The sequence below is a fragment of the Eumetopias jubatus genome, unplaced genomic scaffold (genome assembly GCF_037043125.1).
Source record: "Eumetopias jubatus isolate StellerSeaLion01/CBP00866 unplaced genomic scaffold, mEumJub1_p1.0 scaffold_4, whole genome shotgun sequence".
Taxonomy (NCBI): Eukaryota; Metazoa; Chordata; class Mammalia; order Carnivora; family Otariidae; genus Eumetopias; species Eumetopias jubatus.
In genome coordinates, this window is record NW_028274810.1 from 124,025,128 (window position 1) to 124,051,493 (window position 26,366).

At 33.6% G+C, this 26,366-nt stretch overlaps 1 protein-coding gene across 2 annotated transcripts in view; it reads left to right on the forward strand.

The window, feature by feature from the left end:
- The window catches only part of TMEM65 (transmembrane protein 65), a 183,569-nt gene that overhangs the window by 23,540 nt on the left and 133,663 nt on the right, over nt 1–26,366 (forward strand). For both annotated transcript variants that reach the window (XM_088022767.1, XM_028105647.2), the window contains exons 2-4: nt 18,251–18,295; nt 20,949–21,016; nt 25,657–25,711. In XM_088022767.1, coding sequence (XP_087878893.1) covers nt 18,251–18,295; nt 20,949–21,016; nt 25,657–25,711 — 168 coding nt within the window. The remainder of the gene's footprint in view (nt 1–18,250; nt 18,296–20,948; nt 21,017–25,656; nt 25,712–26,366) is intronic.

The following is a 26,366-nucleotide window of genomic DNA, read 5'->3' on the forward strand; positions in this document are numbered from 1 at the left end:
AAAAAAAATCTGTGCTGTTGGGTGCCTGGGTGGCTCAGTCGTTAAGCATCTGCCTTCCGCTCAGTTCTTGATCCCAGAGTTCAGGGATCAGCCCCGCATCGGGCTCCCTGCTCAGCGGGAAGGCTGCTTCTCCCTCTCCCACTCCCCCTGCTTGTGTTCCCTGTCTTGCTGTGTCTCTCTCTGTCAAATAAATAAATAAAATTTTAAAAAAAATGTATACTGTTGTTTTTATCTTAGCCTTTTAAAAAAAGGAATGTCATTATATATAGTAATTATTTCTTTTTTCTGTCTTCCTTTGGCATGAAGGAAAGGAAGGAATATAGTTTCTGTGTTAATAGTATATATAATTTTCAAGTACACATTTAGACATCTAAAAGCAACCACAGATTGATAGTATGTTTGATTATCTTTAAAAAACTATGAAGTGGAAGAGTCAAGATGGTGGAAGAGTAGAAGACCTTGTTTCATCTGGTCCCTTGAATTTATCTAGATAACTATTAAATCATTCTGAACACCCATGAATTCAACCTGAGATGTAAGAAAAGAATTTCTGGAACTCTACAAGTAGAAAAGTGAGTACTTTTTGCAAGGTAGGAGGTGCGGAGAAGTGAATCTGAGGGGAGATATCAGACGATTAACAGCAGGGGAGGCAACCTCCCCGGGGAGCGGCCAAGCGTATGTGTGAGTGCAGGAAAGGGCAACAGCTCTCAGTGCAGGGGGCGGGGGGGGGATGACTCTGTAAAGAACACTAACCAGCGACCCTCTGCCTTCCCCCAGGAGGGGTTGACCAGGTTACATGCATGATCGTGTGACCCTTCTCTGTGCCAGGGCCCTGCAAAGTGCAGAAATGCAGCAACTGACGTCCCCTAGGAGGATTGTTGTAGGTGTACACCATGAAGACCACTTATCCCTGAGGGTTTACTGAAGAGAGGGGACCATTATCTTTTGACTCTGGGGCTGGAGATGGGGCGCAGCCATTTTTATTTTGATCTTCTAAAGAGGCACGGAAAGCCTTCAGGGAACAAAAGGCACACAGAGCAACCAAAAACAGCTTACACTGAGCTGGGCCCCCAGGGGGTATGCAACTCTGCCCAGGCAAAAACACCTGAGAGTCAGTGCAGCAGGCCCCTCCCCCAGAAGACCAACTGGAAGAACAGGTGAATAGCAAGTTTGCGGACCACACAGAACTGTAATACAAACTCCAGTGCCAGGGGAAAATAATATATAGAATTTGAGGTTTTTTTCTCATGATTTGTTTATCTTTCACTTTAAAATTTTCCATTTCTTTTTTTCTTTTTTCCCTTTTCAACTAGTTTCTTTTGTATATATATATGTTTTGCTTTCTTTACAATTTTGGGATTTAGTCTCTTCTAACACACAGACCAAAATATACTCAGGACCAAGTGGCTCACCCTACTTTGTACACCCTGTGAGATTATATTCTCTCTTCCCCCCACCATGTTCCCCCCCACCTTTTGTTTTTGTTTTTGTTTTTGTTTTTTTCTTTTTCTTTTCTGGTTTCTGACCTCTTCGGATTTTTCTAGTATGTATTTCACTTGGATCCTGTTTTTTTTTTTTTTTTTTAAAGATTTTATTTATTTATTTGACAGAGACACAGCAAGAGAGGGAACACAGCAGGGGGAGTGGGAGAGGGAGAAGCAGGCTTCCTGCCGAGCAGGGAGCCTGATGTGGGGCTCGAACCCAGGACCCTGGGACCATGACCTGAGCCGAAGGCAGATGCTTAATGACTGAGCCACCCAGGCGCCCCCGTGGTTGATATTTCTGATTATACTCACTTGTTCATCCATTCTTCTCTGGGTAAAATGACTAGAAGGATGAATTCACAACAAAAGAAAGAACCAGAGGTAATACTCTCTGCCACAGATCTAATTGATATGGATATAAGTAAAATGTCAGAGATGGAATTCAGGATAACAATTATAAAGTTACTAGCTGGGCTTGAAAAAAGCATAAAAGACACTAGAGTATCTTTTAGTGCAGAAATGAGATCTAATCAGGCCAAATTAAAAATGCTGTGAGATGCAGTTTAAATTGGATGCTCTAACAGGTGGGGTAAATGAGGCAGAAGAGAGAGTAAGTGACATAGAAAACCAGTTAATGGAAAGGAAGGAGGCTGGGGAAAAGAGAAAAACAACTAATGGACTATGAGGGGAGGCTTCGAGAAATCAGCAATGCCATAACATATAAAATATCAGAATTTTGGGGGTGCCTGAGGGAGAAGAAAGAAAGGGCCAGAAGGTATATTTGAATAAATCATAGCTGAAAACGTCCCTAATCTGGAGAAGGAAACAGGCATTCATATCCAAAAGGTAGAGAGGACCCCTCCCAAAATCAATAAAAATAGATCAACACCCTGACACATAATAGTGAAGCTTGCAAATTTCAGAGATAAAGAGAAAATCCTGAAAGCAGTTCAAGACAAGAGGTTCCTAACCTACAGGGGTAGAAACATTAGACTGGCATCAGACCTATCCACAGAGATCTGGCAGGCCAGGAAGGTCTGGCATGATATATTCAGGATACTAAAAGAAAAACATGCAACCAAGAAAACTTTATCCGGCAAGGCTGTCATTCAGAATGAAAGGAGCAGTAAAGAGCTTCCCAGAACATATAGAAATTGAAGAATATGTGACCACCAAGCCAGCCCTGCAAGAACTATTAAGGGGGATCCTGTAAGTGAAGACAGAGCCCAAGATTAACATAGACCAGAAAGAAACAGAGACAGTCTACAGAAACAGGGACTTTACAGGTAATACAATGAGACTAAATTCATATCTTTTAATAGCTACTCTGAATGTAAGTGGGCTAAATGCTCCAGTCAAAAGACACAGAGTATCAGATTGGATAAAAAAGGAAGACCCATCCATATGCTGTCTACAGGAGACTCATTTTAGACCTAAGGACACTTCCAGATTGAAAGTGAGGAGGTGGAGAACCATTTATTATGCTAATGGACCTCAAAAGAAAGTTGGGGTAGCAATCCTCATATCAGACAAATTAGATTTTAAACCAAAGACTGTAGTAAGAGATGAAGAGGAGCACTATATCATACTTAAAGGGTCTACTCAATAAGAAGATCTAACAATTATAAATACTTATGCTCCTAATTTGGGAGCAGCCAATTATATCAACCAATTAATAACCAAATTAAAGAAACACATTCATAATAATACAATAATAGTAGGGGACTTCAACACCCCACTCACAGCAATGGACAGATCATCTAAGCAGATCAACAAGGAAACAAGAGCTTTGAATGACACACTAGACCAGAAGGACTTCACAGGTATGTACAGAGCATTCCATCCTAAAGCAACAGAATATACATTCTTCTCGAGTGCACATGGAACTTTCTCCAGAATAGATCACGTACTGGGTCACAAATCAGGTCTCAACCAGGACCAAAAGATTGGGATTATTCCCTGCATATTTTCAGACCACAGTGCTTTGAAACTTGAACTCGGTCACAGGAGGAAATTTGGAAGGAACTCAAACTCTTGGAGGTTAAAGAGCATCCTACTAAAGAATGAATAGGTCAACCAGGAAATAAATAATTTTTTAAAAATCATGGAAACTGGTGAAAATGAAAACACAACTCTTCAAAACCTTTGGGATACAGCAAAGATGGTCCTAAGAAGGAAATACATTGCCATACAAGCCTAGCTCAAAAAATTAGAAAAATATCAAATACACAAGGTAACCTTACACCTAGGACCTGGAGCTGGAGAAAGGACAGCAAATTAAACCTAAACCAAGCAGGAGAAGTGAAATAATGAAGATCAGAGCAGAAATCAATGAAATAGAAACCAGAAGAACAGTAGAACAGATGAACGAAACTAAAAGCTGGTTTTTTGAAAGAATTATAAGATTAATAAACCACTACTAGCTAGACTTATCAAAGAGAAAAAAGAAAGGACCCAAATTAATAAAATCATGAATGAAAGAGGAGAGATCATGACCGACACCAAGGAAATACAAACATTTTAAGAACATATTATGAGCAACTATATGCCAACAAACTAGGCAGTCTGGAAGAAATGGATGCATTCCTGGAAATTAATAAACTACCAAAACTGAAACAGAAAGAAATAGAAAATCTGAACAGACCCATAACCAGCAAGGAAATTGAAGCAGTAATAAAAAACCTCCCCCAAAACAAGAGTTCAGGGCCAGATGGCTTCCCAGGGGAATTCTACCAAACATTTAAAGAAGAAATAATACCTATTCTACTGAAGCTGTTTCAAAAAAATAGAAATGGAAGGAAAACTTCCAAACTTGTTCAATGAGGCCAGCATTACCTTGATCCCAAAACCAGATGAAGACCCCACTAAAAAAGAACTACAAACCAATATCTTTGACGAACATGGATGCCAAAATACTCACCAAGATACTAGCCAGTAGGACCCAACAATACATTAAAAGGATTATTCACCACGACCAAGTGGGATTTATTCCTGGGCTGCAAGGTTGGTTCAACATCTGCAAATGAATCAACGTGATACATCACATTAAGAAAAGAAAGGACAAGAACCATACGATCCTCTCAGTAGATGCAGAAAAAAACATTTGACAAACTACAGCATCCTTTCTTGATTAAAACTCTTTCTTGATTAAAACTCTTGATTAAAACAGAATGTATATTCTGTTGCTTTAGGATGGAATGCTCTGTACATACCTGTGAAGTCCATCTGGTCTAGTGTGTCATTCAAAACACTAAAACTAGTGTAGGGATAGAGGGAACATACCTCAATATCATAAAAGCCATCTACGAAAAGCCCACAGTGAGTATCTTTCTCAATGGGGAAAAACTGAGAGCTTTTCCCCTAAGGTTAAGAACATGACAGGGATGCCCATTCTTAGCACTCTTGTTCAACATACTACTAGAAGTCCTAGCCTCAGCAATCAGACAACAAAAAGAAATAAAAGGCATTCAAATTGGCTAAGAAGAAGTCAAATTCTCACTTCACAGATGACATGATACTTTATGTGGAAAACCAAAAGACTCCACCCCAAAACTGCTAGAACTCATACAGCAATTCAGCAACGTGAGAAGATATTTGCAAATGACATATCAGATAAAGGGCTAGTGTCCACGATCTATAAAGAACTTATCAAACTCAACACCCAAAAGACAAAGAATCCAGTCAAGAAATGGGCAGAAGACATGAACAGACATTTCTCCAAATAAGACATACAAATAGCCAACAGACAAATGAAAAAATGCTCCACATCCCTTGGCATCAGGGAAATACAAAGCAAAACCACAATGAGATACCTCCTTATACCAGTTAAAATGGCAAAAATTAACAAGACAGGAAACACCAAATGTTGGCGAGGATGCAGAGAAAGGGGAACCCTCCTACACTGTTGGTGGGAATGCAAGCTGGTACAGCCACTCCGGAAAACAGTATGGAGGTTCCTCAAGAAGCTAAAAATAGAGCTACCCTACCACCCAGCAATTGCACTACTCAGTATTTAACCCAAAGATACAAATGTAGTATCCCAAAGGAGCACATGCACCCCAATGTTCATAGCAGCAATGTCCACAATAGCCAAACTGGAGAGCCGAGATGTCCATCAACAGTTGAATGGATCAAGAAGATGTGGTTTATGTATACAATGGAATATTAGCCATCAGAAAGGATAAATACTTACTATTTACATTGATGTGGATGGAACTGGAGGGTATTATGCTGAGTGAAATAAGTCAAACAGAGAAAGACAATTATATGGTTTCACTTATATGTGGAATATAAGAAACAGTGCAGAGGATCATAGTGTAAGGGAGGGAAAACTGAATGGGAAGTCATCAGAGAGGGATATAAACCACGAGAGACTTTTAACTATAGGCAACAACAAACTTAGTGTTGCTGAAAGGGAGGTGGGGGGAATGGAGTAATTGGGTGATGAGCATTAAGGAGGGCATGTGATGTGATGAGCCCTGGGTGTTATACACAAATGATAAATAATTGAACACTACATCTGAAACTAATGATGTACTATATGTTGGCTAATTCAATTTTTATTTTATTTTTTTAAGATTTTATTTATTTGAGAGAGAGAGAATGAGAGGGAGAGCACGAGATGGGGGAGGGTCAGAGGGAGAAGCAGACTGCCTGCTGAGCAGGGATCCCGATGCGGTACTCGATCCTGGAGTTCCAGGATCATGACCTGAGCCGAAGACAGTCACTTAACCAACTGAGCCACCCAGGTGTCCTGGCTAATTCAATTTAAATAAAAAATGAAAAATTAAAGAAAAACCTCTGTGAAATGACAGATAAAAGAGAAATAAATAATTATACAGCCAGAGTTAAACAATTAACAAGTTACTACATTAATTAGGTAATAAATGTGATGAGTAATTGTGTACTGTTACCTTCCTCATCATTACTGCTGGCCAACTCCTGTCCTCAGCTGTTATGTGACTGGCCTGCCCAATCCAGGAATGGCTTAGTTGCCCTGAAGTTAACTAGATACCAGTCTAGGTTGCAGTGAAGCCCCAGGTCCCATGTTATGTTCCCCAGAGATTAATGAGGTAATAGTATTATATGATCCACGTAGAAATCCAGGTAGAAGTTTCTTTTCTACTAAATGTGCATGTTGCAGTACACTTAAATGCTAAATAAAATTACAAAATCACATTCAAATGCTTTTTCTTTCTTTCTTTTTTTTTTCTTTTTCTTTTTCTTTGAGGCGGGGGGGTGTTAGCTAAGGCATGCATTTTTTTAAAAAAAATTATTAAAAAGGACTTTTACAATCATAGTTTTTATTCTAGAAGACTTGTTAACTGAAATTTAGTAAGTTAAATATTTAAGTTCCTTGCTATTTCTAAAGAGTGCTTTCACTTTTCAAATTTGAGTTTTTATAAGTGTATTACTTAGTCATATTAATTTGTTTCTTTTTAAAATATTGCTTTGTAGCTTTTATTTTTTTTGCTTCGTAGCTTAAAAAAAACCTTTTTTAAGCTTTTTCCTGTTTGGTGCATGTTTGATTATTTAATATGATTTGTTTAAATTATTTTATATATGGCATTGTTTGCATTTAAGTTTGTATTCTTTAATGTGTTATATATTTATTGTAAATTTCACCTTACCCTTCAGAACTTTTGATTTTATTAAAAGTCTAAACAGTTATTCATAATGTTCATAAATTGGGTAACTAAGATCTATAGTCTCCAAATTGTTGCTTACACACAGTAGTTTCATCTCTTTTCTTATCATAAATCTCTTATTAGGCCAAAGTGTGATTTGTGTGCCAAGTCTACTTTCTGTACTTCCTTAGAGAAAATGCTGGGTAGGGCCTGGAGCAAATAGCAGGTGGTCAAAAGATCAGAAACTGGATAATTGGACACTGATAGTATTATTTGTAATTAAAGGAATAATGTGTGCATTAAACTGTTCCTTTTCTGTCATCTCAGAGTACAATTGCTTTGGTACTTTTCTTATTAGGTACATTATAAATGATTTTAAATTGTTCCCTTGATTTTTGATCTTACATTGATATTTATGTCCATGGTAACAGACTAAAATAAGTTACCATATTTAGAATTATCATTGCCTTGAAAGTGTGATAGAAAAGAAGATTCCTCTTTTTGTTTTTCAAAGATTTTCTTTTTTTTTTTCAAGTTTGGATTTATACTTTGTAAAATATGGTTAAGTTTAATGATGGAATGTTTATGAACCTGAGAAATTATGGTTTCTATTAAATATAATGGAACTCATTCTGTATGTCAAGGAGCCTAGTTTTGTTTTCCAGCATCACCATTACAAACATCTATTATAATTTTATAATAGAGACTAAAATGTAGAAACTATAGGTGTTCTACTTACATTTCTTCAACCAAAATGTCTTGATTTTCAATTTAAGATGTATCTTTAAGTAGAGCAATGTATTTAAGAAAGAAATACGAGGCTCCTGGGTGGCTCTGTCAGTTAGGCGGACAACTCTTGGTTTCCACTCAGTGCATGATGTCAGGGTCCTGGGATTGAGCCCCATCCATGTTGGCCTCCACGTTCAGCAGGGAGTCCACTTGAGGATTCTCTCTCTCTCCCTCTCCTTCTTGCTTTTTCTCTCTCTCTCTAAAATAAATTAAAAGATCTTTTAAAATAAATAAATAAAAAAGAAATACACCAGGCATACCTTATCCTAAAAAGTATTCTAGAAATGCTTATTCATATTAGACTGAAGGGGTTTTTTTGGTAAAAGAGTTATTTTTAAAAGGAAATATAATTAAGGGGAGATGTACTTGTAAAATCATATAATAAACTTCTCACACCTTTCCCACCTAATTGTTTTATTAGCATATTTTACCAATTAAAATAACTTGACAGTTGATTAGGGCTTAGAAATTTCTTTCAAGGATTTGTTTTGATGACACTTAACCTACATTCTAAAAACATGAAAATATTTTTAGTAGAGTGTTAACATTGAAAAAATAAAAATGCAGCAAGATGGGAATAGTTTGGCATATTCTTTCTGAGAGAAATTTTGCAAAATTTTAAAAATCCTTAAATCCCTTCCTCCCTCTTTATTCCCTCCCTTTCTTTCTTCCTTCCTTCCTTCCTTTCTTCCTTTCGACCTAGTATTGCCACTTAGGAATCTACCCTAAGGAACTTTCAGAGGAACATAAAAGATTTAGGTACAAGTTTATATTAGCGTTCTTTGTAAAAGTGAAAAAGAATAAAGAGTATCTATCTAGTAATTGAGGATTAGTTAAACTGTTATACATCATACGATGAAAAAAATGTCACCAATAAAATCATTACCTTAAAAAATTTGATAAGGGAAAATATTCACCAGATAATGCCTTATGAAAATGGCAGAATACCATTTTATGTATACATCCCTGTAGAAAAAAGATTGAAGGATTATACATCAAAATGTTTCTTTTTTTTTAAAGATCTTATTTATTTATTTGAGAGAGAGAGAGAGCATGAGAGGGAGGAGGGTCGGAGGGAGAAGCAGACTCTCCGCCAAGCAGGGAGCCAGATTTGGGACTCGATCCTGGGGCTCCAGGATCATGACCTGAGCTGAAGGCAGTTGCTTAACCAACTGAGCCACCCAGGTGCCCTAAAATGTTTATTTCTGATAAATTATAGGTAGTTTAATTTTTTTTTTCTGTTCTTCTGAATCTAACTTTCCACAATAGGTATGTATGGTCTTCATAGTTGAAAAGTATAACTTTCTCCTTTAGATAAGCCAAAAGAATTTAGTATTTTTAATGTCATTTTCTAATTTTGCTTAAAAATTCTTTATTTTATTTTATTTTATTATGTTAGTCACCATACATTACATCATTAGTTTTTTATGTAGTGTTCCATGATTCATTGTTTGCATATAACACCCAGTGCTCCATGCAATACATGCCCTCCTTAATACCCATCACCAGGCTAACCCATCCTCCCCCCACCCTCCCCTCTAAAACCCTCAGTTTGTTTCTCAGAGTCCATAGTCTCTCACGGTTCGTCTCCCCCTCCAATTTACCCCCTTCATTTTTCCCTTCCTACTATCTTTTTTTTTTTTTTTAACATAATGTATTACTTGTTTCAGAGGTACAGGTCTGTGATTCATCAGTCTTTTTATTTTTTTTAAGATTTTATTTATTTATTTATTTGACAGAGAGACCCAGCAAGAGAGGGAACACAAGCAGGGGGAGTGGGAGAGGGAAAAGCAGGCTTCCCGTGGAGCAGGGAGCCCAGTGCGGCGCTTGATCCCAGGACTCTGGGATCATGACCTGAGCCGAAGGCAGACGCTTAATGACTGAGCCACCCAGGTGCCCCTGTGATTCATCAGTCTTACACAATTCACAGCGCTCGCCATAGCGCGTACCCTCCCCAATGTCCATCACCCAGCCACCCCATCCCTCCTTGCTTAAAAATTCTTAAGTTAAAAAAACCAAACTCGGGGCGCCTGGGTGGCTCAGTCGTTAAGTGTCTGCCTTCGGATCAGATCATGATCCCAGGGTCCTGGGATCAAGCCCCGCATTGGGCTCTCTGCTCAGTAGGAAGCCTGCTTCTCTCTCTCCCTCTGCTTGTACTCTCTCTCTCTGTCAAATAAATAAATAAAATCTTAAACCCTCAATATCCTCATCTTTTTAATATATGTAAATATGAATAAATATGTGTAAATTATGTGTATATATACATAAGGCATCTATATATATATAAATATGGCTTGTTTAAGATGTGTACAGTAAATTCCTATTAAACTAATCAATTTTGACTGAAAAGCACAACCAAAGGCACAAGGCATTGTATGGCTAGGTTGCAGACAGTTGTTCTATTTCCAGAGGTTCTATTCTAAAACTTTCATGTTGATATTCCTAAAAAGCACAATTTAAAAGAATTTTCTACTTTATTCTAAGCATTAATATAAAGGGTAAATTTTAGTATACTTGTGGCACTGATAAAAATATTTGAATACATAAGTTACATTTTAGTTATGAAGTATTCTAAGATATTTTGGTAAAACCTAGTAAGAATTTTCTAGGATTAAAGCAAATGTGAGCTTTACAACAGTAATAGTTCTTCTATGGTTAGAGGTCATATGTCATTGCAGTAATATAGGCTTGATTGTAGGATTACTGTCCCAAATACATGTTCTAGGAAAAGCTTTCTCCTGAATCTTACCAATAAGAAATTATTGGTTACCTTCCGATACAGGAAAAAGAAAAAATAAACTTAACTGGAAATTAGTTTATTAGAGCCTATAATTAGCCAATTTTATCTACTAGATGCCATTTTCGGTTTAAAAAAAGAGGCAATGATAAATGATTGGTCAAGAATTTATTTTGAAACAAATTTTGAGAACATGGCCTAGGCAGGATACAGAAACCTTTAGACCTATGTCCTACAGCAAAACCTGAGAACCTCTGGCACAACTGAGATGCTTTCTATTCATCTGTTCTTCTCATAGTGCTTAACATTGTGCTATGTATTATGAGTGTCTTTGTGCACAATGGAGTCTGATCTAAAGATATCAAGTTTAGACCATTAGATGGCTGATCAAAGAATCACAGTAGAGGGACTGAAAAAAACCCATGTCCTAGCAACTCATTTGCCCAGATCTAGGGAGTCTCTTTCATGTGTGTTCTTCTGTCAGGCTCCCTTTAAAATAATCTCCCTTCCTCCCTCTCTTTTTAAAAATATGTCTGCATTTGAAATCTCTCATTTCTCCCTTTGCTGTTCTCTTCCTAACCCAACATTCCTCTTTCTTTAAGTGAATAGTGAATACAACTTAAATATTTATATTTATGTAACAAAAAATAAAAAGCAGCTAGATTAAATACTTGTTTATTCCTGAAATGGGAGAAAAAAATCCTTAATTGTGTTTTCTTTTGACTCCCTTCTGATTTCTTTATGTGACAGTGCCCTCATTTTTATATTTACTAAAAAGATAATAATTGAACATTAAAATGATGATTGTGATGTATTTTAATATTCTAATTCATCAAAGAAATATTCCTTTTTAAAAATTTTAATATTACTTAGGTAGTAACAGTATTTTATAAGCTACAACAGGTCTCTGGTTGCTTCAGGTAGTTAGAAAACTAACTGAATACTTCATGCTTTGTACAGTCTAAAAAGTTAGAGTTTCATTTAATTAGAAAAAGTAAAATTGCTTTATATGTTTTAAATTGTTTTCTGGAATCTTTCTGGGTTACTGAAGCAAAACAAAATGTTGAAAGTGTTGAAAAATCTTATGTTTAAACATACAAGGTGTTTTTCTTATGTTTTCAAGATTTGTAATGAATATCTAGGATATTTTTGTATTAGAAAAAGATTTGTTTATGTATTGTAATAATTGAATGTATTTAAATTCTCAAGGATGGATTGGAGGAAGAGATAGTTCCATTTCAAATAATTTTCATTTTGATTTGATACAGTATAAATTAGCAGTATGCAACAACTGTCTTCTCTTATTTACCCTCCCTCAGGCACACTTTTAAATGTGAAATCAAAAGGAAAAAAATCCTATAAGTAAATATTATCTCATAAATGCTTGCTGGTAATTTTCCTAACTTGTGTTTCTTTCTCTTTTTTTTTTTTTAAGGGAGGGGAGGAGCAGAGGGAGAGGGAGAGAGACAATCTCAAGCCCCAAATGCAGGGCTTGATCTCAAAACCCTGAGATCATGACTTGAGCTGAAATAAAGAGATGTTTAACTGACTGAGCCACCCAGGCGCTCCCTAACCTGTGTATTTCTAAACATGGGACTCTACTAAGAGCAGCTTCTCCTTCAAACAATGAGAAATATTTAAGAAAGGAAAAAATGTAAGGAAGTCTGGAGATGTTATTTTTTGCCACTATTATGGATAAACACTTATACCTTGGGAAAGCAGAACAGTTATCATTCAGTTAAGGATTTTTGTGTCTGTGCTCATGAGGGATATTGGTGTGCAGTTTTTTCTTTTTTGTCATTTCTTGGTTAGGTTTTATTTTTAGAATTATTCTGGCCTCATAAAACAAGTTGGGAAGTATTTCTTTATCTTCTGTTTTTTGAAAGGGTTTGTGAGTTTGTGTAAGATTGGTTTTTTTTTTCTTTAAGATTTTGATAAAATTCAGCAATGAAACCATCTGGGCCTGGAGGATTTTTATGTGTTTATGTTATGCAAAAGTGTTTGATGACAAATTCAATTTTATTAATGGATAGAGCTATTCAGATTTTTTGTTTTATTTTACATCAGTTTTGGTAAATTGTATTTTTTAAACAATTTGCCCATTTCATCAAAGTTGTTGAATTTGTTGGCATAAAGTTATTCATAATACTTTTTTTAATTCCTGTAGGATCTGTAGTGATGTCCCCTCTTTCATTCCTGATATTAGTAATTTGTGTTTTCTCTTTCTTGATCAGTGTACCTAGAGGTTTATTAATTTTGTTGATCTTTTCAAAGAACCAACTTTTGCCTTTGCCTATGCCCTTTATTGTTTTCTATTAATTTCAGCTCTTTTATTTCCTTCTTTTTATTTACTTATTCTTGATTTAACTTGCTCTTTTTTCATAGCTTCTTAAGTTAGAACCATAGGCCATTTATCTTAGACCTTTCTTCTTTTTAATGGAAGTACTTCAAACTTCCCTTCAAGCATTCATTTAGCTGCATACCATAAATTTTGGCATGTTGTATTTTCACTCATATTCAGTTTGAAGTATTTTCTAATTTCCCTTTTGATTTCTTCTTTGGCCCATGTATTTAGATGTTATTTACTTTTCAATTTTTTTTTCTAGATATCTTACTGTTATTGATTACATTTTGGTCAGAGAACATATTCTTTATTATTTTAATCATAAATTTATTAACATGTTTTGTGTATCAGCTTATGGTCTATCTTGATGAATGTACCATCTCCACTTGAAAAGAATATGTATTCTATAGTTGTTGGGTATCACTTAAATATTAAGTATGGACGAGGATAATTGGTAGTGTTGTTCAAATAATCTATATCTTACTGATATTTTTGCCTAGTTTTCTGTCAATTGCTGAGAAAGAGGCTTTTATATCTCTAAGTATGATTGTAGACTTGTTTATTTTGCCCTTTAATTCTGTCAGATTTTGCATCACACATTTTGAAGCTGTGTTATTAGGCATAATCAAATTGTTATTATGCCTTTTGATGAATTAACTGTTTTATCATTCTGAAATGTTCCTGGTTCTGGCCATATTCTTTAAGTCTACTTTATATGATAATATAGCCACTCCAGCTTTTATAAGTCTAGTGTTTAGTATATCTTTTACCATTCATTTACTTTCAATCTATTAAAGTGTAATTCCTGTGAATATCTTATAGTTGGGTCTTGCTTTTTTATGTTTTGACAATCTCTGCCATTTATTTGGAATGTTTAGTCCATTAACATTGAATGTAATTATTGATGTGGTAGGATATAGGTTTGCTATTTTACTATTTGCTGTTTGTCCCTCTGTTCTCATTTCCTGCATTGTTTTGCCTTAATTTAATATTTTTAAAAAATTCCCTTCAAATCATTTACTAGCTTTTTCGCTGTATCCTCATTGCATTTTGTCTGTATGTGTGATTGCTTCAGGCATTACAAATATGCATTCTTACTTCTTCATAGACTACTTAGAGCTAATATTGTATCACATAATAGACATTGTAGAAATATTACAACCAAATTGGTCCATTTGTAACCTCCTTCATCCTTTATGCTTTGACGTTATATGAATTACATCTACATATGTTATAAACTCCATAAGACAGAGTTAAATTTTTTTTCTTTTAGACAGGTCTACGTAAATTAAATTACTAGGGAAAAAGTAGTTTTTTATATTTACCCAATATTTACCATTTCTGATACTCTTCATTCTTTCCTGAAGATCCCTCTGCCCAACTGGTATTTCCCCTCAGTCTAAAGAACTTGCTTTCACATTTCCTATATTGCCAGTTGGCTGGCAACATATTTTCATAGTTTTAGTTTATCTAAGATGCAGTTTGCTTTCATTCTTGGAGGATATAATCTTTCTGGATATAGAATACTGTGTTGACAGCTTTTTTTTCCTTCTTGAAATATATATAAATCATTGTTTTCCTTTAACGTGTCATTTTTTTGTGACTGCTTTCAAGATTCCTTTTCCTTTATCATTGATTTTCTTCATCCTTATTCTACCAGGGGTTCCCTAAACTTTCTTGAATCTTTTGAAATTTTGTCTTCCACCAAATTTGGGAAATTATTAGGCATTATGTTCTTAAATATTTTTTGGTCCTTTTCTTTCTTCTCCCTTTTTGGAACTCCAGTTATACGTGTATTGACTTTTTGATATTTAGGCACAAGTCTGTGAGGCTGATTCATTATTTCTCAATCCTTTTATTTTCTGTTCTTCAGATTGGGTTATTTTTATTGATCTATCATCATGTTCACTCTTTGTTTTATAACCTCCATTTTGCTTTTAAGCCTATCCAATTAATTTAAAAATTTCAGATAATATATTTTTCAGTTCTAGGACTAGAGTTTGGTTCTTTTTTATAGTTTCTATTTGACTATGTTTTCATTTATATTTTGAATATAATTTTAATTGCTACTTTAAAGTCCTTGTGTGCTACTTATAACATTTGAATCACTTCAAAATTGATCTCTGTCTATTGTTTTTTCTCCTGAAAATGGGTCGTGTTTTCCTGTTTCTTTGTGAAATAATTTTGGATTACATCTTAGTCACTGCTGCAATTACCATATTGTAGAGACTCTGGGTTGTGTTTTGTTCTTCTAAAAAATTCCAGTTTTTCTTTTCTTGTTTTAGCAGGCAGTTGATGGTTAGGCTCATACTGCAAACTCTGTCTCTTGGTGTGTAGCTCAAATCTTCAGTTATTTTACCCTTAGCTAGCATTTTTTTTTTTTAACTGCAAATGTGTAGTTCACAGGTCAGCCATATATTTGAACTGACTGTATATACTGGATTTAGGGCTCCTTCTTTCTGAGTCTATCCCTTCCAGGACTCCCTTTTCACTTTCCAGTGGCTTTGGTTACCTTACACCCTATCCACTGCTTCTTCAGGCCAGAAAGATTGAAGATTTTTCGTTTGAGTTTTAGTTGCCACACATATTGTGGGTTGAGGCTGCCCTCAGGCCAAAAGCTGCAATAAACAGGTAACTCACTTAGTTCCATTCCTTTTTCTAAGTGTTGATTCCTTACCAGAATCAACCTGTTTTTGGTCATTTTCTAGTGCATTTAGGTAGTTATTGTTTGTGTATAGTGTATGGTTATTCTATGCAGGAGAATTGGTGTTGTAGGAGGTTACTAATAAGCCAATAGTAGAAGTAGAACCAGATTTTTTAAAGCTAAAATCATTGGAAAATATGGTATGGTGAAGTACAAACTTAATAGTTTTCTTATTTTCTTAAGATATTCAGAAAAAGAAGAAAGCATGTTGTATATCAGACACACACATACACACACAGAAACTGAAAGAACTAGTTTTTCTAACTCCAAAGTCTTCTTAGTGAAATATTAGATTAGAATACATTTCCAGTGTAAGTACAGATAGTTTACCATATGTCAAAAGAAAATTTTGTATAGATTTTTAAAACCTGCATAGATTGCGTGGGCTTATTTCCAAGATGGAGTTCTGTTGTATATTGTACATCCAATGTTTTTCACTTCTGATATATATAGTTTTGATTCAGTTAACATAGTAAAGAAGGTAATTTACAGTGTCAAAGTCCTCAAAATGATCACTTTATGATTTAAAAAAAATTTGATGGATAATTTCCAGTATAATTTCCACTTTCTAGGAAATGTTCCTTTCATGTTTCCTCTTGCTACTCAATAGGCTCTTTGTGAAGCAGGAGGCAGAATCTCTGCTTTGATTTTACTTTATTCTCTGTGCCAATGGTTTTCCTCCCTACTCTATCTCCTTTATATTTCTTTCTCTTCCTCAGTCTTTAAAAATTTTATTTTTTCATTACTTTTAATTTTTTAATCTTTATGAGTAATAGGAAAGGAAGATTAGGAATATTGATTATATTATTTGGTGGTTTTCTCTTTGCTGCACCTTATACATTTGCCTACCTCCTCTCCTTTCTTCTTAGGAGTCGTAAAATATTTTAACTATTTGCTCAGTGTGAATATGTAGGGAATTTGATGAAGTAAAAGCAAGGACTCTGTATATTCTCATTCTATTGGGAAGGTCCTGCTTGTTGAATTTTTAGGTATTTCAAGATGTTCCAGTCAACTGACAAGGACTTCTCCTCACAGTGTCAGAACTGTAGTGATGATGAGAGTAATGCAACTAGCAAATAGTTCTGGTATGTAACCACTTTTGCATGTTTACTTCACCAGAAAGCTCTGTGGAGTACAGTGGTATCCTATATTCCTTGTTAACATTTGGAAAACCATTTGCATGCTTTCAAAATAGATTTTGAGGTAATGGTGTTAGTCAATAAATAGAGAATATGTTTTAATCAGATGTGAAATTCTGCAGAGATTAGTATATCTTCATTTCATAACTCCTCTAAAAAAGGGGAAAACAAAATTTAAGCTTGCATTCTTAGAACCTTCTGAATAACATGATAATTGATTAAACTCAAAGTTTTAGTGTACTTGTTGCAGAACCATTTTGGTACCATATGTGTTTTTAGTAAAATACCATTCACAAATATGGACAATACTTCTTTTTTATATAGCTTATCAGTGGGGATTTATTTGCTTTTTACTTTTCTAAAACCAAATTTTAGTTAGTTTAGTTTTAGTTTAGTTTACCTTTAGTTCTTATGTTGTTGTAGATTATAAATAAATATTTTCGAAAATATATATCCAGTTTATTTCCCTGGGCAGTCTGGTAATACTAAATCTTTAGAACAGTGTGATTCGTGGTGTGGATTCTTCTCCATAGACTGTCAGTTAATTCTCTTGGACTGGATGAGGATAAAGAAAGTATGTTCTCTGCCATTTTACCATAGCTTACTCTTGTACTTATACAAATGGTGAGATGGTTATTGTTACGAAATTAGATACATTGCTTCTTTATAATAGTTGTTAATTTTTAGATTTAATGATGGCACTTAAAGATACTTACTTTGATTTATACTTGGGAAAACTTTGTGTGTTTATTATGCTATATATTATAAGTAGTTTATTGTTACTTAGGATTTTGAATAGCACATTACTTTTTTGGGTCATTTCATTGTGTAGAATATTCTATATTATCCAATAGTATATAAGTTTCAAAACTCAAAATATTCAGTATATTATCAAGGGAGATTAAGGAACAGAACACAATCCAGTGAAGTCATTGTTGTGATACTTTGCTTTAAAAATGTTATTTTCTGTTTTTTAAAGGATATCTAGGTCTATTTGAATATTCTTTTTTCTGCTATCAATGTTTGTTTGTATATGTAACTCTTAAGTCGTTTATCACTGCATCTTAAAGAAGGGTAGCTATATTTCAAAGGGGTTTTTTTTTCTGTAATTAATGTAAACAGGTTCACTATATAGATGCAAGGACTTAAAAAACACAAAAATGAAAAACTAATGATTACCCAGGGTCATAAGTTCCATGGTAGACTTGTAACTAAAGTTCAGTTTTGTTTTCTAGCCTTGTAATTTAATCCATACCAAGTATTATTTTCTGTATGGATAACTTTGGTCCATTAACCTACAAAAATTTATGAATAAACTTTGATATTCTCACACTTTGTAAATCTGCTGGTATTTTTTTATTGTAATAAAAAAGAAATCATGCTATAGTAACTAATTCTTGACCTAAACCCTTTTTTTCCCCTTTAGAAAAGTTGGAAGCTCCACCACCCACCCCAGGACAGCTGAGATATGGTAATGGTTCTATAATTGTTAAATATCTGTGCATCTATCTTTTAGATATAAAATAACTGTATCATTTACTGTTAATATAGATGAGTGAGTAAATTTAATTTTTCCAGATAGAGTGGGTTATCTAATTTATCATGCCGAAACAAAAAGGTTATAAACTTGGTTTACAACATATTACAATATTATGGAATTTCTAATATTGTTAACAGTATCTAACATTGTTAAACTGTTGTTACCATCTAGAAATAAAATTATACTTATGGTAAGGTTTTCTTAATTCCCAGAAAAAAGGATATGTTTACTTTAGTTTGGATTTAAGTTGGGTAATTTCAGAACTAGAAAGTCTGGGCTAGGTAGAACTGTTCTCTGGTAGAGAAAATACTTAGAGCTTGCTGTTTATGATGATGAAGAAAGCGAAGTTCATTTAAGACCACCAGGAAGAAGAAGCTTATAATGGTGCTGGTGTGCTTTCTTTACTCTGTTAAGATGAGAATAAATAGTCAAGGCTAACACTGGCATAATGTAAAAACAGTTTGGGATCTTATTATAAAGACAATAAAAGAAGAGAATGTTTTAACAGTACAGTGAATTCGAGTAGGTTGTAAGCGAAAGCTAAATACTAGATGTGTTTTGCTGTTTTAGAGTAGTATTTCCCAAAGGAGATTGAAGAAATCACAAATTAATAGGAGATCATTACATACTGGAGAGCAAACTTACTTGATTTTTTAAAACTTACTAACTAGCCAGTTCTTTTTTCTCTCAAAGGTAGAATATAATTTATATTAGAAAAAAGTAACTTTTCCCAAATACCAAAACATTTAAGAATTCTTTAAGACTTTAATTCCCCTGGTAATTTTTCCTGATTCTCCTACCCTAGATTCATGCAACTTCATGTCCATAACACTGTATAATACTATTATCAGTTTTTTGGTTATAAGGAAATTAACTGTTGATATGGTATGTTATCATACCCAAACTTCTTGAGGGTTGGTAACCAAGTCTTACTTATCTTTGTATCTCATGCATGGTGGAGCGTCCAGTACATGTTTATTTAACAATTTGAAAATTGTATTTTTTCCTTTGTGTTGACAATAAATTTTTACTTATATGATGTATTTATTTAGGTCTAAACATAAAAACATGATATATTTTATACTTCAAAGTTGCTTACTATAAAATTTTGAATGTCTAGTAGTTAAGCAACTAGACTTAGATAAAATCAAAGAACTAAGGCTAGACTCTTTAATTGAGAAATCCCATTTCATTAATGTGCTATTTGATTTTTACCATCTTTAATAGCTTTTAAAATAATACCTTTTTAAAAATAATATTCTTTATAATTAAAAAGATGCTACTTTTTATCTTGAACATTCTTACTTGATAGCAAGAAGAAATCTGAAATGATCTAGGATATATACACACTTTTCCTGTGATCTTAGTCTTCAGTAGTGGTTTTGGGTAGAGTGTTTGTTTTGTTTTGTTTTGTTTACTGTTTATTAACCTTTCCTGGGTTGGTGCAGAACTCACTAGAGTAATGTCAATTTTTTTTTAACTTCTGGATTATATTTTAATTATGCTTTCTATGGACTTAACTGCATTAAAAGCAAAAACACATACAACCAGTTCGCTTAAGGAACTATTTTTTGGATATGTTATAAAATTCACAAGTTTGATGTTTATCTAAAAAAGTCATCCGTTGAATTGTTGTTGGCTATATCTTGGCAATTTTATAGATGAATCAGAATAAAGTCTTTTAACTAGCCCAGTTTTTAATCTGTTTCACAGTCTGCCTTCAATTGTCTTAATATGGAATTCTCTTCCTTTCCAGGTTAGTGGTCCTCAACTTAATTAACTGATATTCATTGAGTATCTGGTATGCACTATGCATTCTGCAACGTGCTGAAGATGCAAATATGAAAAAAATGAGACTGAATGTATAAAATATATATAGGTATTAGTTCTTCCTAGTTACACTTCTATTATGTCAGGTCATTGAGATTCTCTTTTAGATAGATAAGGTAAGGTGTGCCTTTGTGAGGAAAAGGCCAAATTATGTTTTGATTTAAATCAAAATAGTTTGTGAAAGCTTTCAGGGATTCCAATATTGTGAGGGGGGAAGAGACTGCATATAGATGGCTAATATAGATGAGATAATTACATTTTTCTCACATTTGTCCAAAAATTGTTTAGTGAGTAAAAGTGACCATAGAGCTTCCCTGAAATTTGATTCAGGGTACTTTTTATTATTTCTAATATGGATATTAATTTTATGATATCAGTCTTTAGGTATAAGAAACAGATGGATATCAATAGTAATTAAATCGGTAAAGCATAGTACTCATAATATGTATTTACTTATTTGTTCTGCCGTTAACTGTATGTACGTTTTATGTGTAGCTAGTAAGAAAATGACCCAGAAATCTAACACAGTTATTTTTACATGTTACATGTTTTTAAATTTTGTTTTGTTTCCCCAGTGTAGCTTCTAGGAAGTAGTTAAACTTATAGCAGGAGCAGAATCTTTTGGCTATAGGGAATGAAAAGCAAATTTCAAAGGTTGTCAGATCTGTTTAGGAGACTTTAATCATATGGTCTGTTTTCTCATTTAAAGTTAAAGAAAACCTAAAATGTATTTTCTGTTTTTGATGTTTTTCAGTATTCATCCACAATGCGATACCTTTCATAGGGTTTGGCTTTTTGGATAATGCAATTATGATTGTTGCAGTAAGTTCTTTCTTTCACCCCTTCTATTTTGAGTTAATAAGGAAATTAATGTGGTCTAAATTTACCTAATAATTTATATATCCTAGCTATAAAATTTTAGTTAACATCATAATGAACAAGGCTACTTTTTACCATATTTCATGTTAATTAAGCTGTCATTCAGTTTTAGGGCATTATATGTATTAATCATTAAGACTTTTGGTAAAGCACTGACAATAATAAACACATATTTATTAGATCTATATTATTCTGTTCTAGTTTCAACATTCTTATTAAAGGAAAAAGTATATAAAATTTTCTGATGTTCTTTAATTTTACTGACAGTTCTCATCACATATATGTTATTTGCTTAGTTCCTTGTTTAGTTTTTCCATGCAGAAATGTTTTAAAGGGTGTTTTGATGTAGTCTATCCATTTGACCCAAAGGTATTTTAAGTTTTAGTTGAGAATACTGAGTGTATCTCCTTTTTGTCTTTGTTCCATTGTAGTGTTTAAAAAAAGTTCCCCTTTGCTGTGGTCATTTTAATGTAAGTGTGTCCTTTAAAAGTGTTTAGTCTTGGAGAAGGCTTCTTTACCTTTCCTACCATTGAATGGCACCTTTTGTTAATGAATACCAATATTGGTCATTGGTCCAATTTCTAAAGTCAGAGATGAGTCCATGATTAAAATGCAAGTCTTCTAAAACTGCCCCAGTGCTCTATCCACTTCTCTTCACTGACTCTAACTTGAAAAAAATGATTTTAGGATTATTGAATGTGAGAAAAATACATATGAGAGCAAGGGTTTTTTTGTTTTGTTTTGTTTTGTTTTTTGTTTTTTTTTGGTGTCTTGGAGGTCACATGTACTACAGATGGACATAAATAGAATATTTGGTTTCAAAACAGGGACTAAAAGTATAATTTACATTGTGTAGATTATAAAATTTGCTTAAAGAAATTCTTTAAAATTTAAAATTTAAATTTTAAATTAAATTTTTAAATTAAAATTTTAAATTAAAATTTAAATTAAATTTTAAATTAAAATTTTAAATTTAAAATTCTTAAAAGAATATATAAAAAGATTTTTTTGCTATTATATAGTCTCATCTTATGTCAGATTAATGGGGCTCAGCTATCCAGAAAGTCTGGCTCCTCACCTTGTTGACATAGCAGGAAGGTATCCTGATGCTTAAATAGTCACAGCAGGTGCTCTAGCACGTGCACAGCTTGAATGTGGAAGCACCCATTGTGTAGTTCTTTAGCAAAGCAGCCTGACAAGAGCCTCTAAAATATAATTTCAGAATGCTGGTTTTTTGATTGATTGTGACATTTTCCTAATATGTATATAAGAATTAAATTGGCCAATTTATATTATCTGCCAATATGAGAATATATCTGTGAATATTCAGCAACTTAGAACCATACTGCTTTTAGTGAAATTACTAAAATTTGAGTTGGTTAGGTTATTGAAATAGTTACTACATAATAAATCATATCTAATTATAATGAAAACCCCCATTATGATGAATTTATAAGCTGTAGATAAGACTTGATGTGTTCTTAGATTGTCTGAATTAAAGTTTCTGTGTGACAGATATTTCTTTTGGTTTTATACAATTCAGTATTTAAATTCCTCTTAATTGACAGCTGGTATCCATACTACCACCTTCATATTCATTTGTTTTTTCCACCTCAGTAGGGCAGACCTTAGATAGTCAAATACTAAAAGACTATTGAGGAAGTATTGAGATGATATATTTTGCATAAAGAAGGGTGAATAGAGATTTTAAAGAGAGATCGGAATAGGGAAACTGGGTAGCTTCATAGATCGTGAATTTTACAGTGTGTTACTACTTATTTGAAATAAATATCTAAAGTAATAGATAATCTGCATCTAAATACAGCTATCAATAAAGTGAAACACACACACTCTAGAGTTAAATTATTGTAATGTTGTTTACTGTTTTCTGTTACTCAGCCTGTGTCTCATTGTTAGTATAACTGAGAGTGAACGATTTTTCTAAGTCTGAGATGGTTGACTCCAAGTTAGTAATGCTTGTTCTTGAAGTTTACATTGAAATCCAGTTTAAGGGACATAATACGAGTTTCTACTTATATAATATTGAGATAAATGTTTAGACCACTGGCTTCAGTACCTGAGTAAGAGTGGTATGTGTAGCAAAATTGTTATTTAGTGATAATTGCAAACTAGTTCAGGGACAGTGCAATTTCCCAAAGAGGTTGTATAATAAATAGACTGCTGAAACTAAAATACATAAATAATATAACTCTAGAATCTATGAATAGGAAAATAAGTAGTCATCATTATCTTAAGAATGTTTTTCACCTTTTAATTTTTTAAAAACATTGTGGGACAGCTATGACTGTTTTAAGATAGTAAGTTAAGGAAATATTTGATTCTTCTTTTCTGTCATGCCACTGACATTTGATGTTTTCCTCTTTGCTGTTGTCCTCTCTTGGTTGCTAGTCTAGTTGTAGTCATCAAAACAAATTCCTACGTAACTTCCTGTAATAGATTGACCTTTATTGTTGGCTGCTGTTCATACTCAGCCTTTGTTTTCATAGTTTTTTATTATATTTTTGTATTACTAGGCTTGCTTTTTATGACATGTTTTGGTGGTTTTTTGGATTACGTTTCTTACAATTTAATTGGAATAGAATTTGTTAGAATTCTAGAGTAGTTTAATTGTATTCAGATGATGAACCAGATATAAATTTAAGATAACTAGTATTAGAGGTACAAGATAAAACTTGATGTAACTATGGGAAAAAGTAAAGAGTAGTAGTCCATTGTCCTAAAACTGTCTTTGACTTTATTTGAAGCTTTTATGTTATTAGAAGGTCCTTCAGGTTTCTTAAATTCAACTAAATGATTAAGCATTTGAATACTTTTTAAATACATGTATTGCAAACAGAGTTTTCCTGGGGCATTCCTAATGAATCGTTGCTGCTAAGGATGCTATATTTATTTTTTATATACGGTACCTGTCAGGTGCCTTTGTTCTATATTAGTGCTCCAGTTTTTTGTGGGGGTTTTTCTTGTGTTTTTTTTCCCCAACCATATTAAAGATACACATCTTTATTCCTTATGCATGGTCTTTTCCTCTTTTTCTTCAGAAATCTGTTTCTTTTGGGTTCCTTCACAATCTTTCTTGTGATTTTAAATACCTGGGAGACTTTTATGCATCAGGCTTTTCTCTCCATATCCAACAAGAATTGTATTTTATTTTTTAAGATTTTATTCATTTATTTGAGAGAGAGAATGAGAGAGAGAGGACATTAAGGGGGGGGCGAGGGTCAGAGGGAGAAGCAAACTCCCCGCTGAGCAGGGAGCCCCATGCGGGACTCGATCCTGGGACTCCAGGATCACGACCTGAGCTGAAGGCAGTCGCTCAACCAAGCCACCCAGGCGCCCCAAGAATTGTATTTTAAAGAGATAGAACCAAAAGGCCTAGGCGAGAGAAAAATAAGGAAACTAACCCAGCTTCTCTTCAGTTGTTTTTTTTTTTAATTTTTATTTTTAAGATTTTATTTATTTGAGAGAGAGCACAAGCAGGCAGAGGGGCAGAGGGAGGGGAAGAAACAAACTCACTGCTGAGCAGGGAGCCAAATGCGGGGCTCGATCCCAGGACCCTGGGATCATGACCTGAGCCAAAGGCAGACCCTTAACTGATTGAGCCACCCAGGAGCCCCTCTCTAGTCTTATAAATAATTGAGTAATGCAATATTTCTATATACCAGATAGGGCATTCTTTTTTTTTTTCCTCCATAAATATCATTGAGATTTTAAAATTTATTTAGAAATTTTCAAGCATCAGTATTTAGGAGGAAAATGAAGTCTACTTGTGGGAGCATTGCCCAAGCATTAGAACTCAATTAGCACAATAGATCATAATATTTCTTCTTTATTCTGTGTAATAACCCATTAGAATTGTTTAATCTTCTTCATTTCAGTTCCTTCTCTTTAAAGTGGAAGTAAAAATACAAGTCCCTCTTGTCTACAGGGGAATGGGATGGATGTGGAAAGTCAGAAACTCAATAAATTCAGTACCTTGTTTTTTACTGAGGTTCTATCTGTTGGGCAAAATGCTGTTGTTGCTCATAAATGAATCATGTCATCTCACTACTTAATGGTCAAAGAACTCAGTGTTAGAAAGATAATTTTTGAAGTCTGTGATCTCTTGGGTCCCTAGAAATTAGTTTAGTCTGTTTTTTTTTTTTTACTCTTTTGATAAATACCAATAATATAGATATATCACTCAGAATTTAAAATTAGGTGAGTTGGTCTTTGTGTTCCAAGAGGTTTAAAGAATCTTTGTGGTTGGAAAATATAAATTCTAGATTTTTAATGATGGATTATATTGCTATTTGTATTATAATTATATTTGTTGCTATTTTTATTTTTTGTAAAAGCCTAATTTTAATGAATCAAATGATAGTGATGTTTCTGCATGAATGTATATATTTAATAGTTAAGTGCATTACTGCATTATATGAATATTTATGCATATTATATATATATGTAATTTTGCTGCAGTAACCTGTGGGCTTAACCAATTTATCTGTTTTTATTAATACTTTGCTATTTTTATAGTCACTTCATTAATTTTTAAGATTAATTTCTTTGTAATCATTTTTCAGGGAACCCATATTGAGATGTCTATTGGAATTATTTTGGGAATCTCAACCATGGCAGGTATTTAATAAGTCATATTATTATTCCATTGTACTTATATTTATAAAACATTTTAGCAGGTTAGACTTAGAAGAGGATGATTTATTTAAATAAATTTACTCATTGAGATGTCTATTAGTTTGTCTCCTTAATCCTGTTCTTCAAATTCTTAATTTTGTATATGTAGCACTTTTTTCCTGAGAAACTTTAGGTACTTTATGTTAGTTGTTAAGTAATAATGCTGTACAGACTATGTTAAAATACGTTTTTCTCTTAATTCAGTGTTACCCCAAAACCTTTTTACTCTTGTTTTTACTGATTTATTTTCAAGTTGGGTAGAAAAATCAAATAAGGAAATATAAGATTGAAAGTCTAATTTGGTTCTATTACTTTCTTTCCCCTAGTTGCCACTGTGTTTTTCATGATAGTGAAATTTAGGAATGGTTCAGTGTTGTGTTTATTGTGTAGAAAGCATGAAGTAGATGAATTCGTGAAAGAGTCATTTCTTCTCTATGATTTCTTGAATTTCAGAGCTATGCATAAAACTTTACTTGAACTTCCAAATATCCAAATTTCCTTAAATATAATGAAAGAAAGCTACAAGATACTGTATAAGTATTGAAACCAAAATGGAAACTGGCTGCCACAACAGAAAAAACCTACTACTTGTTAGAAG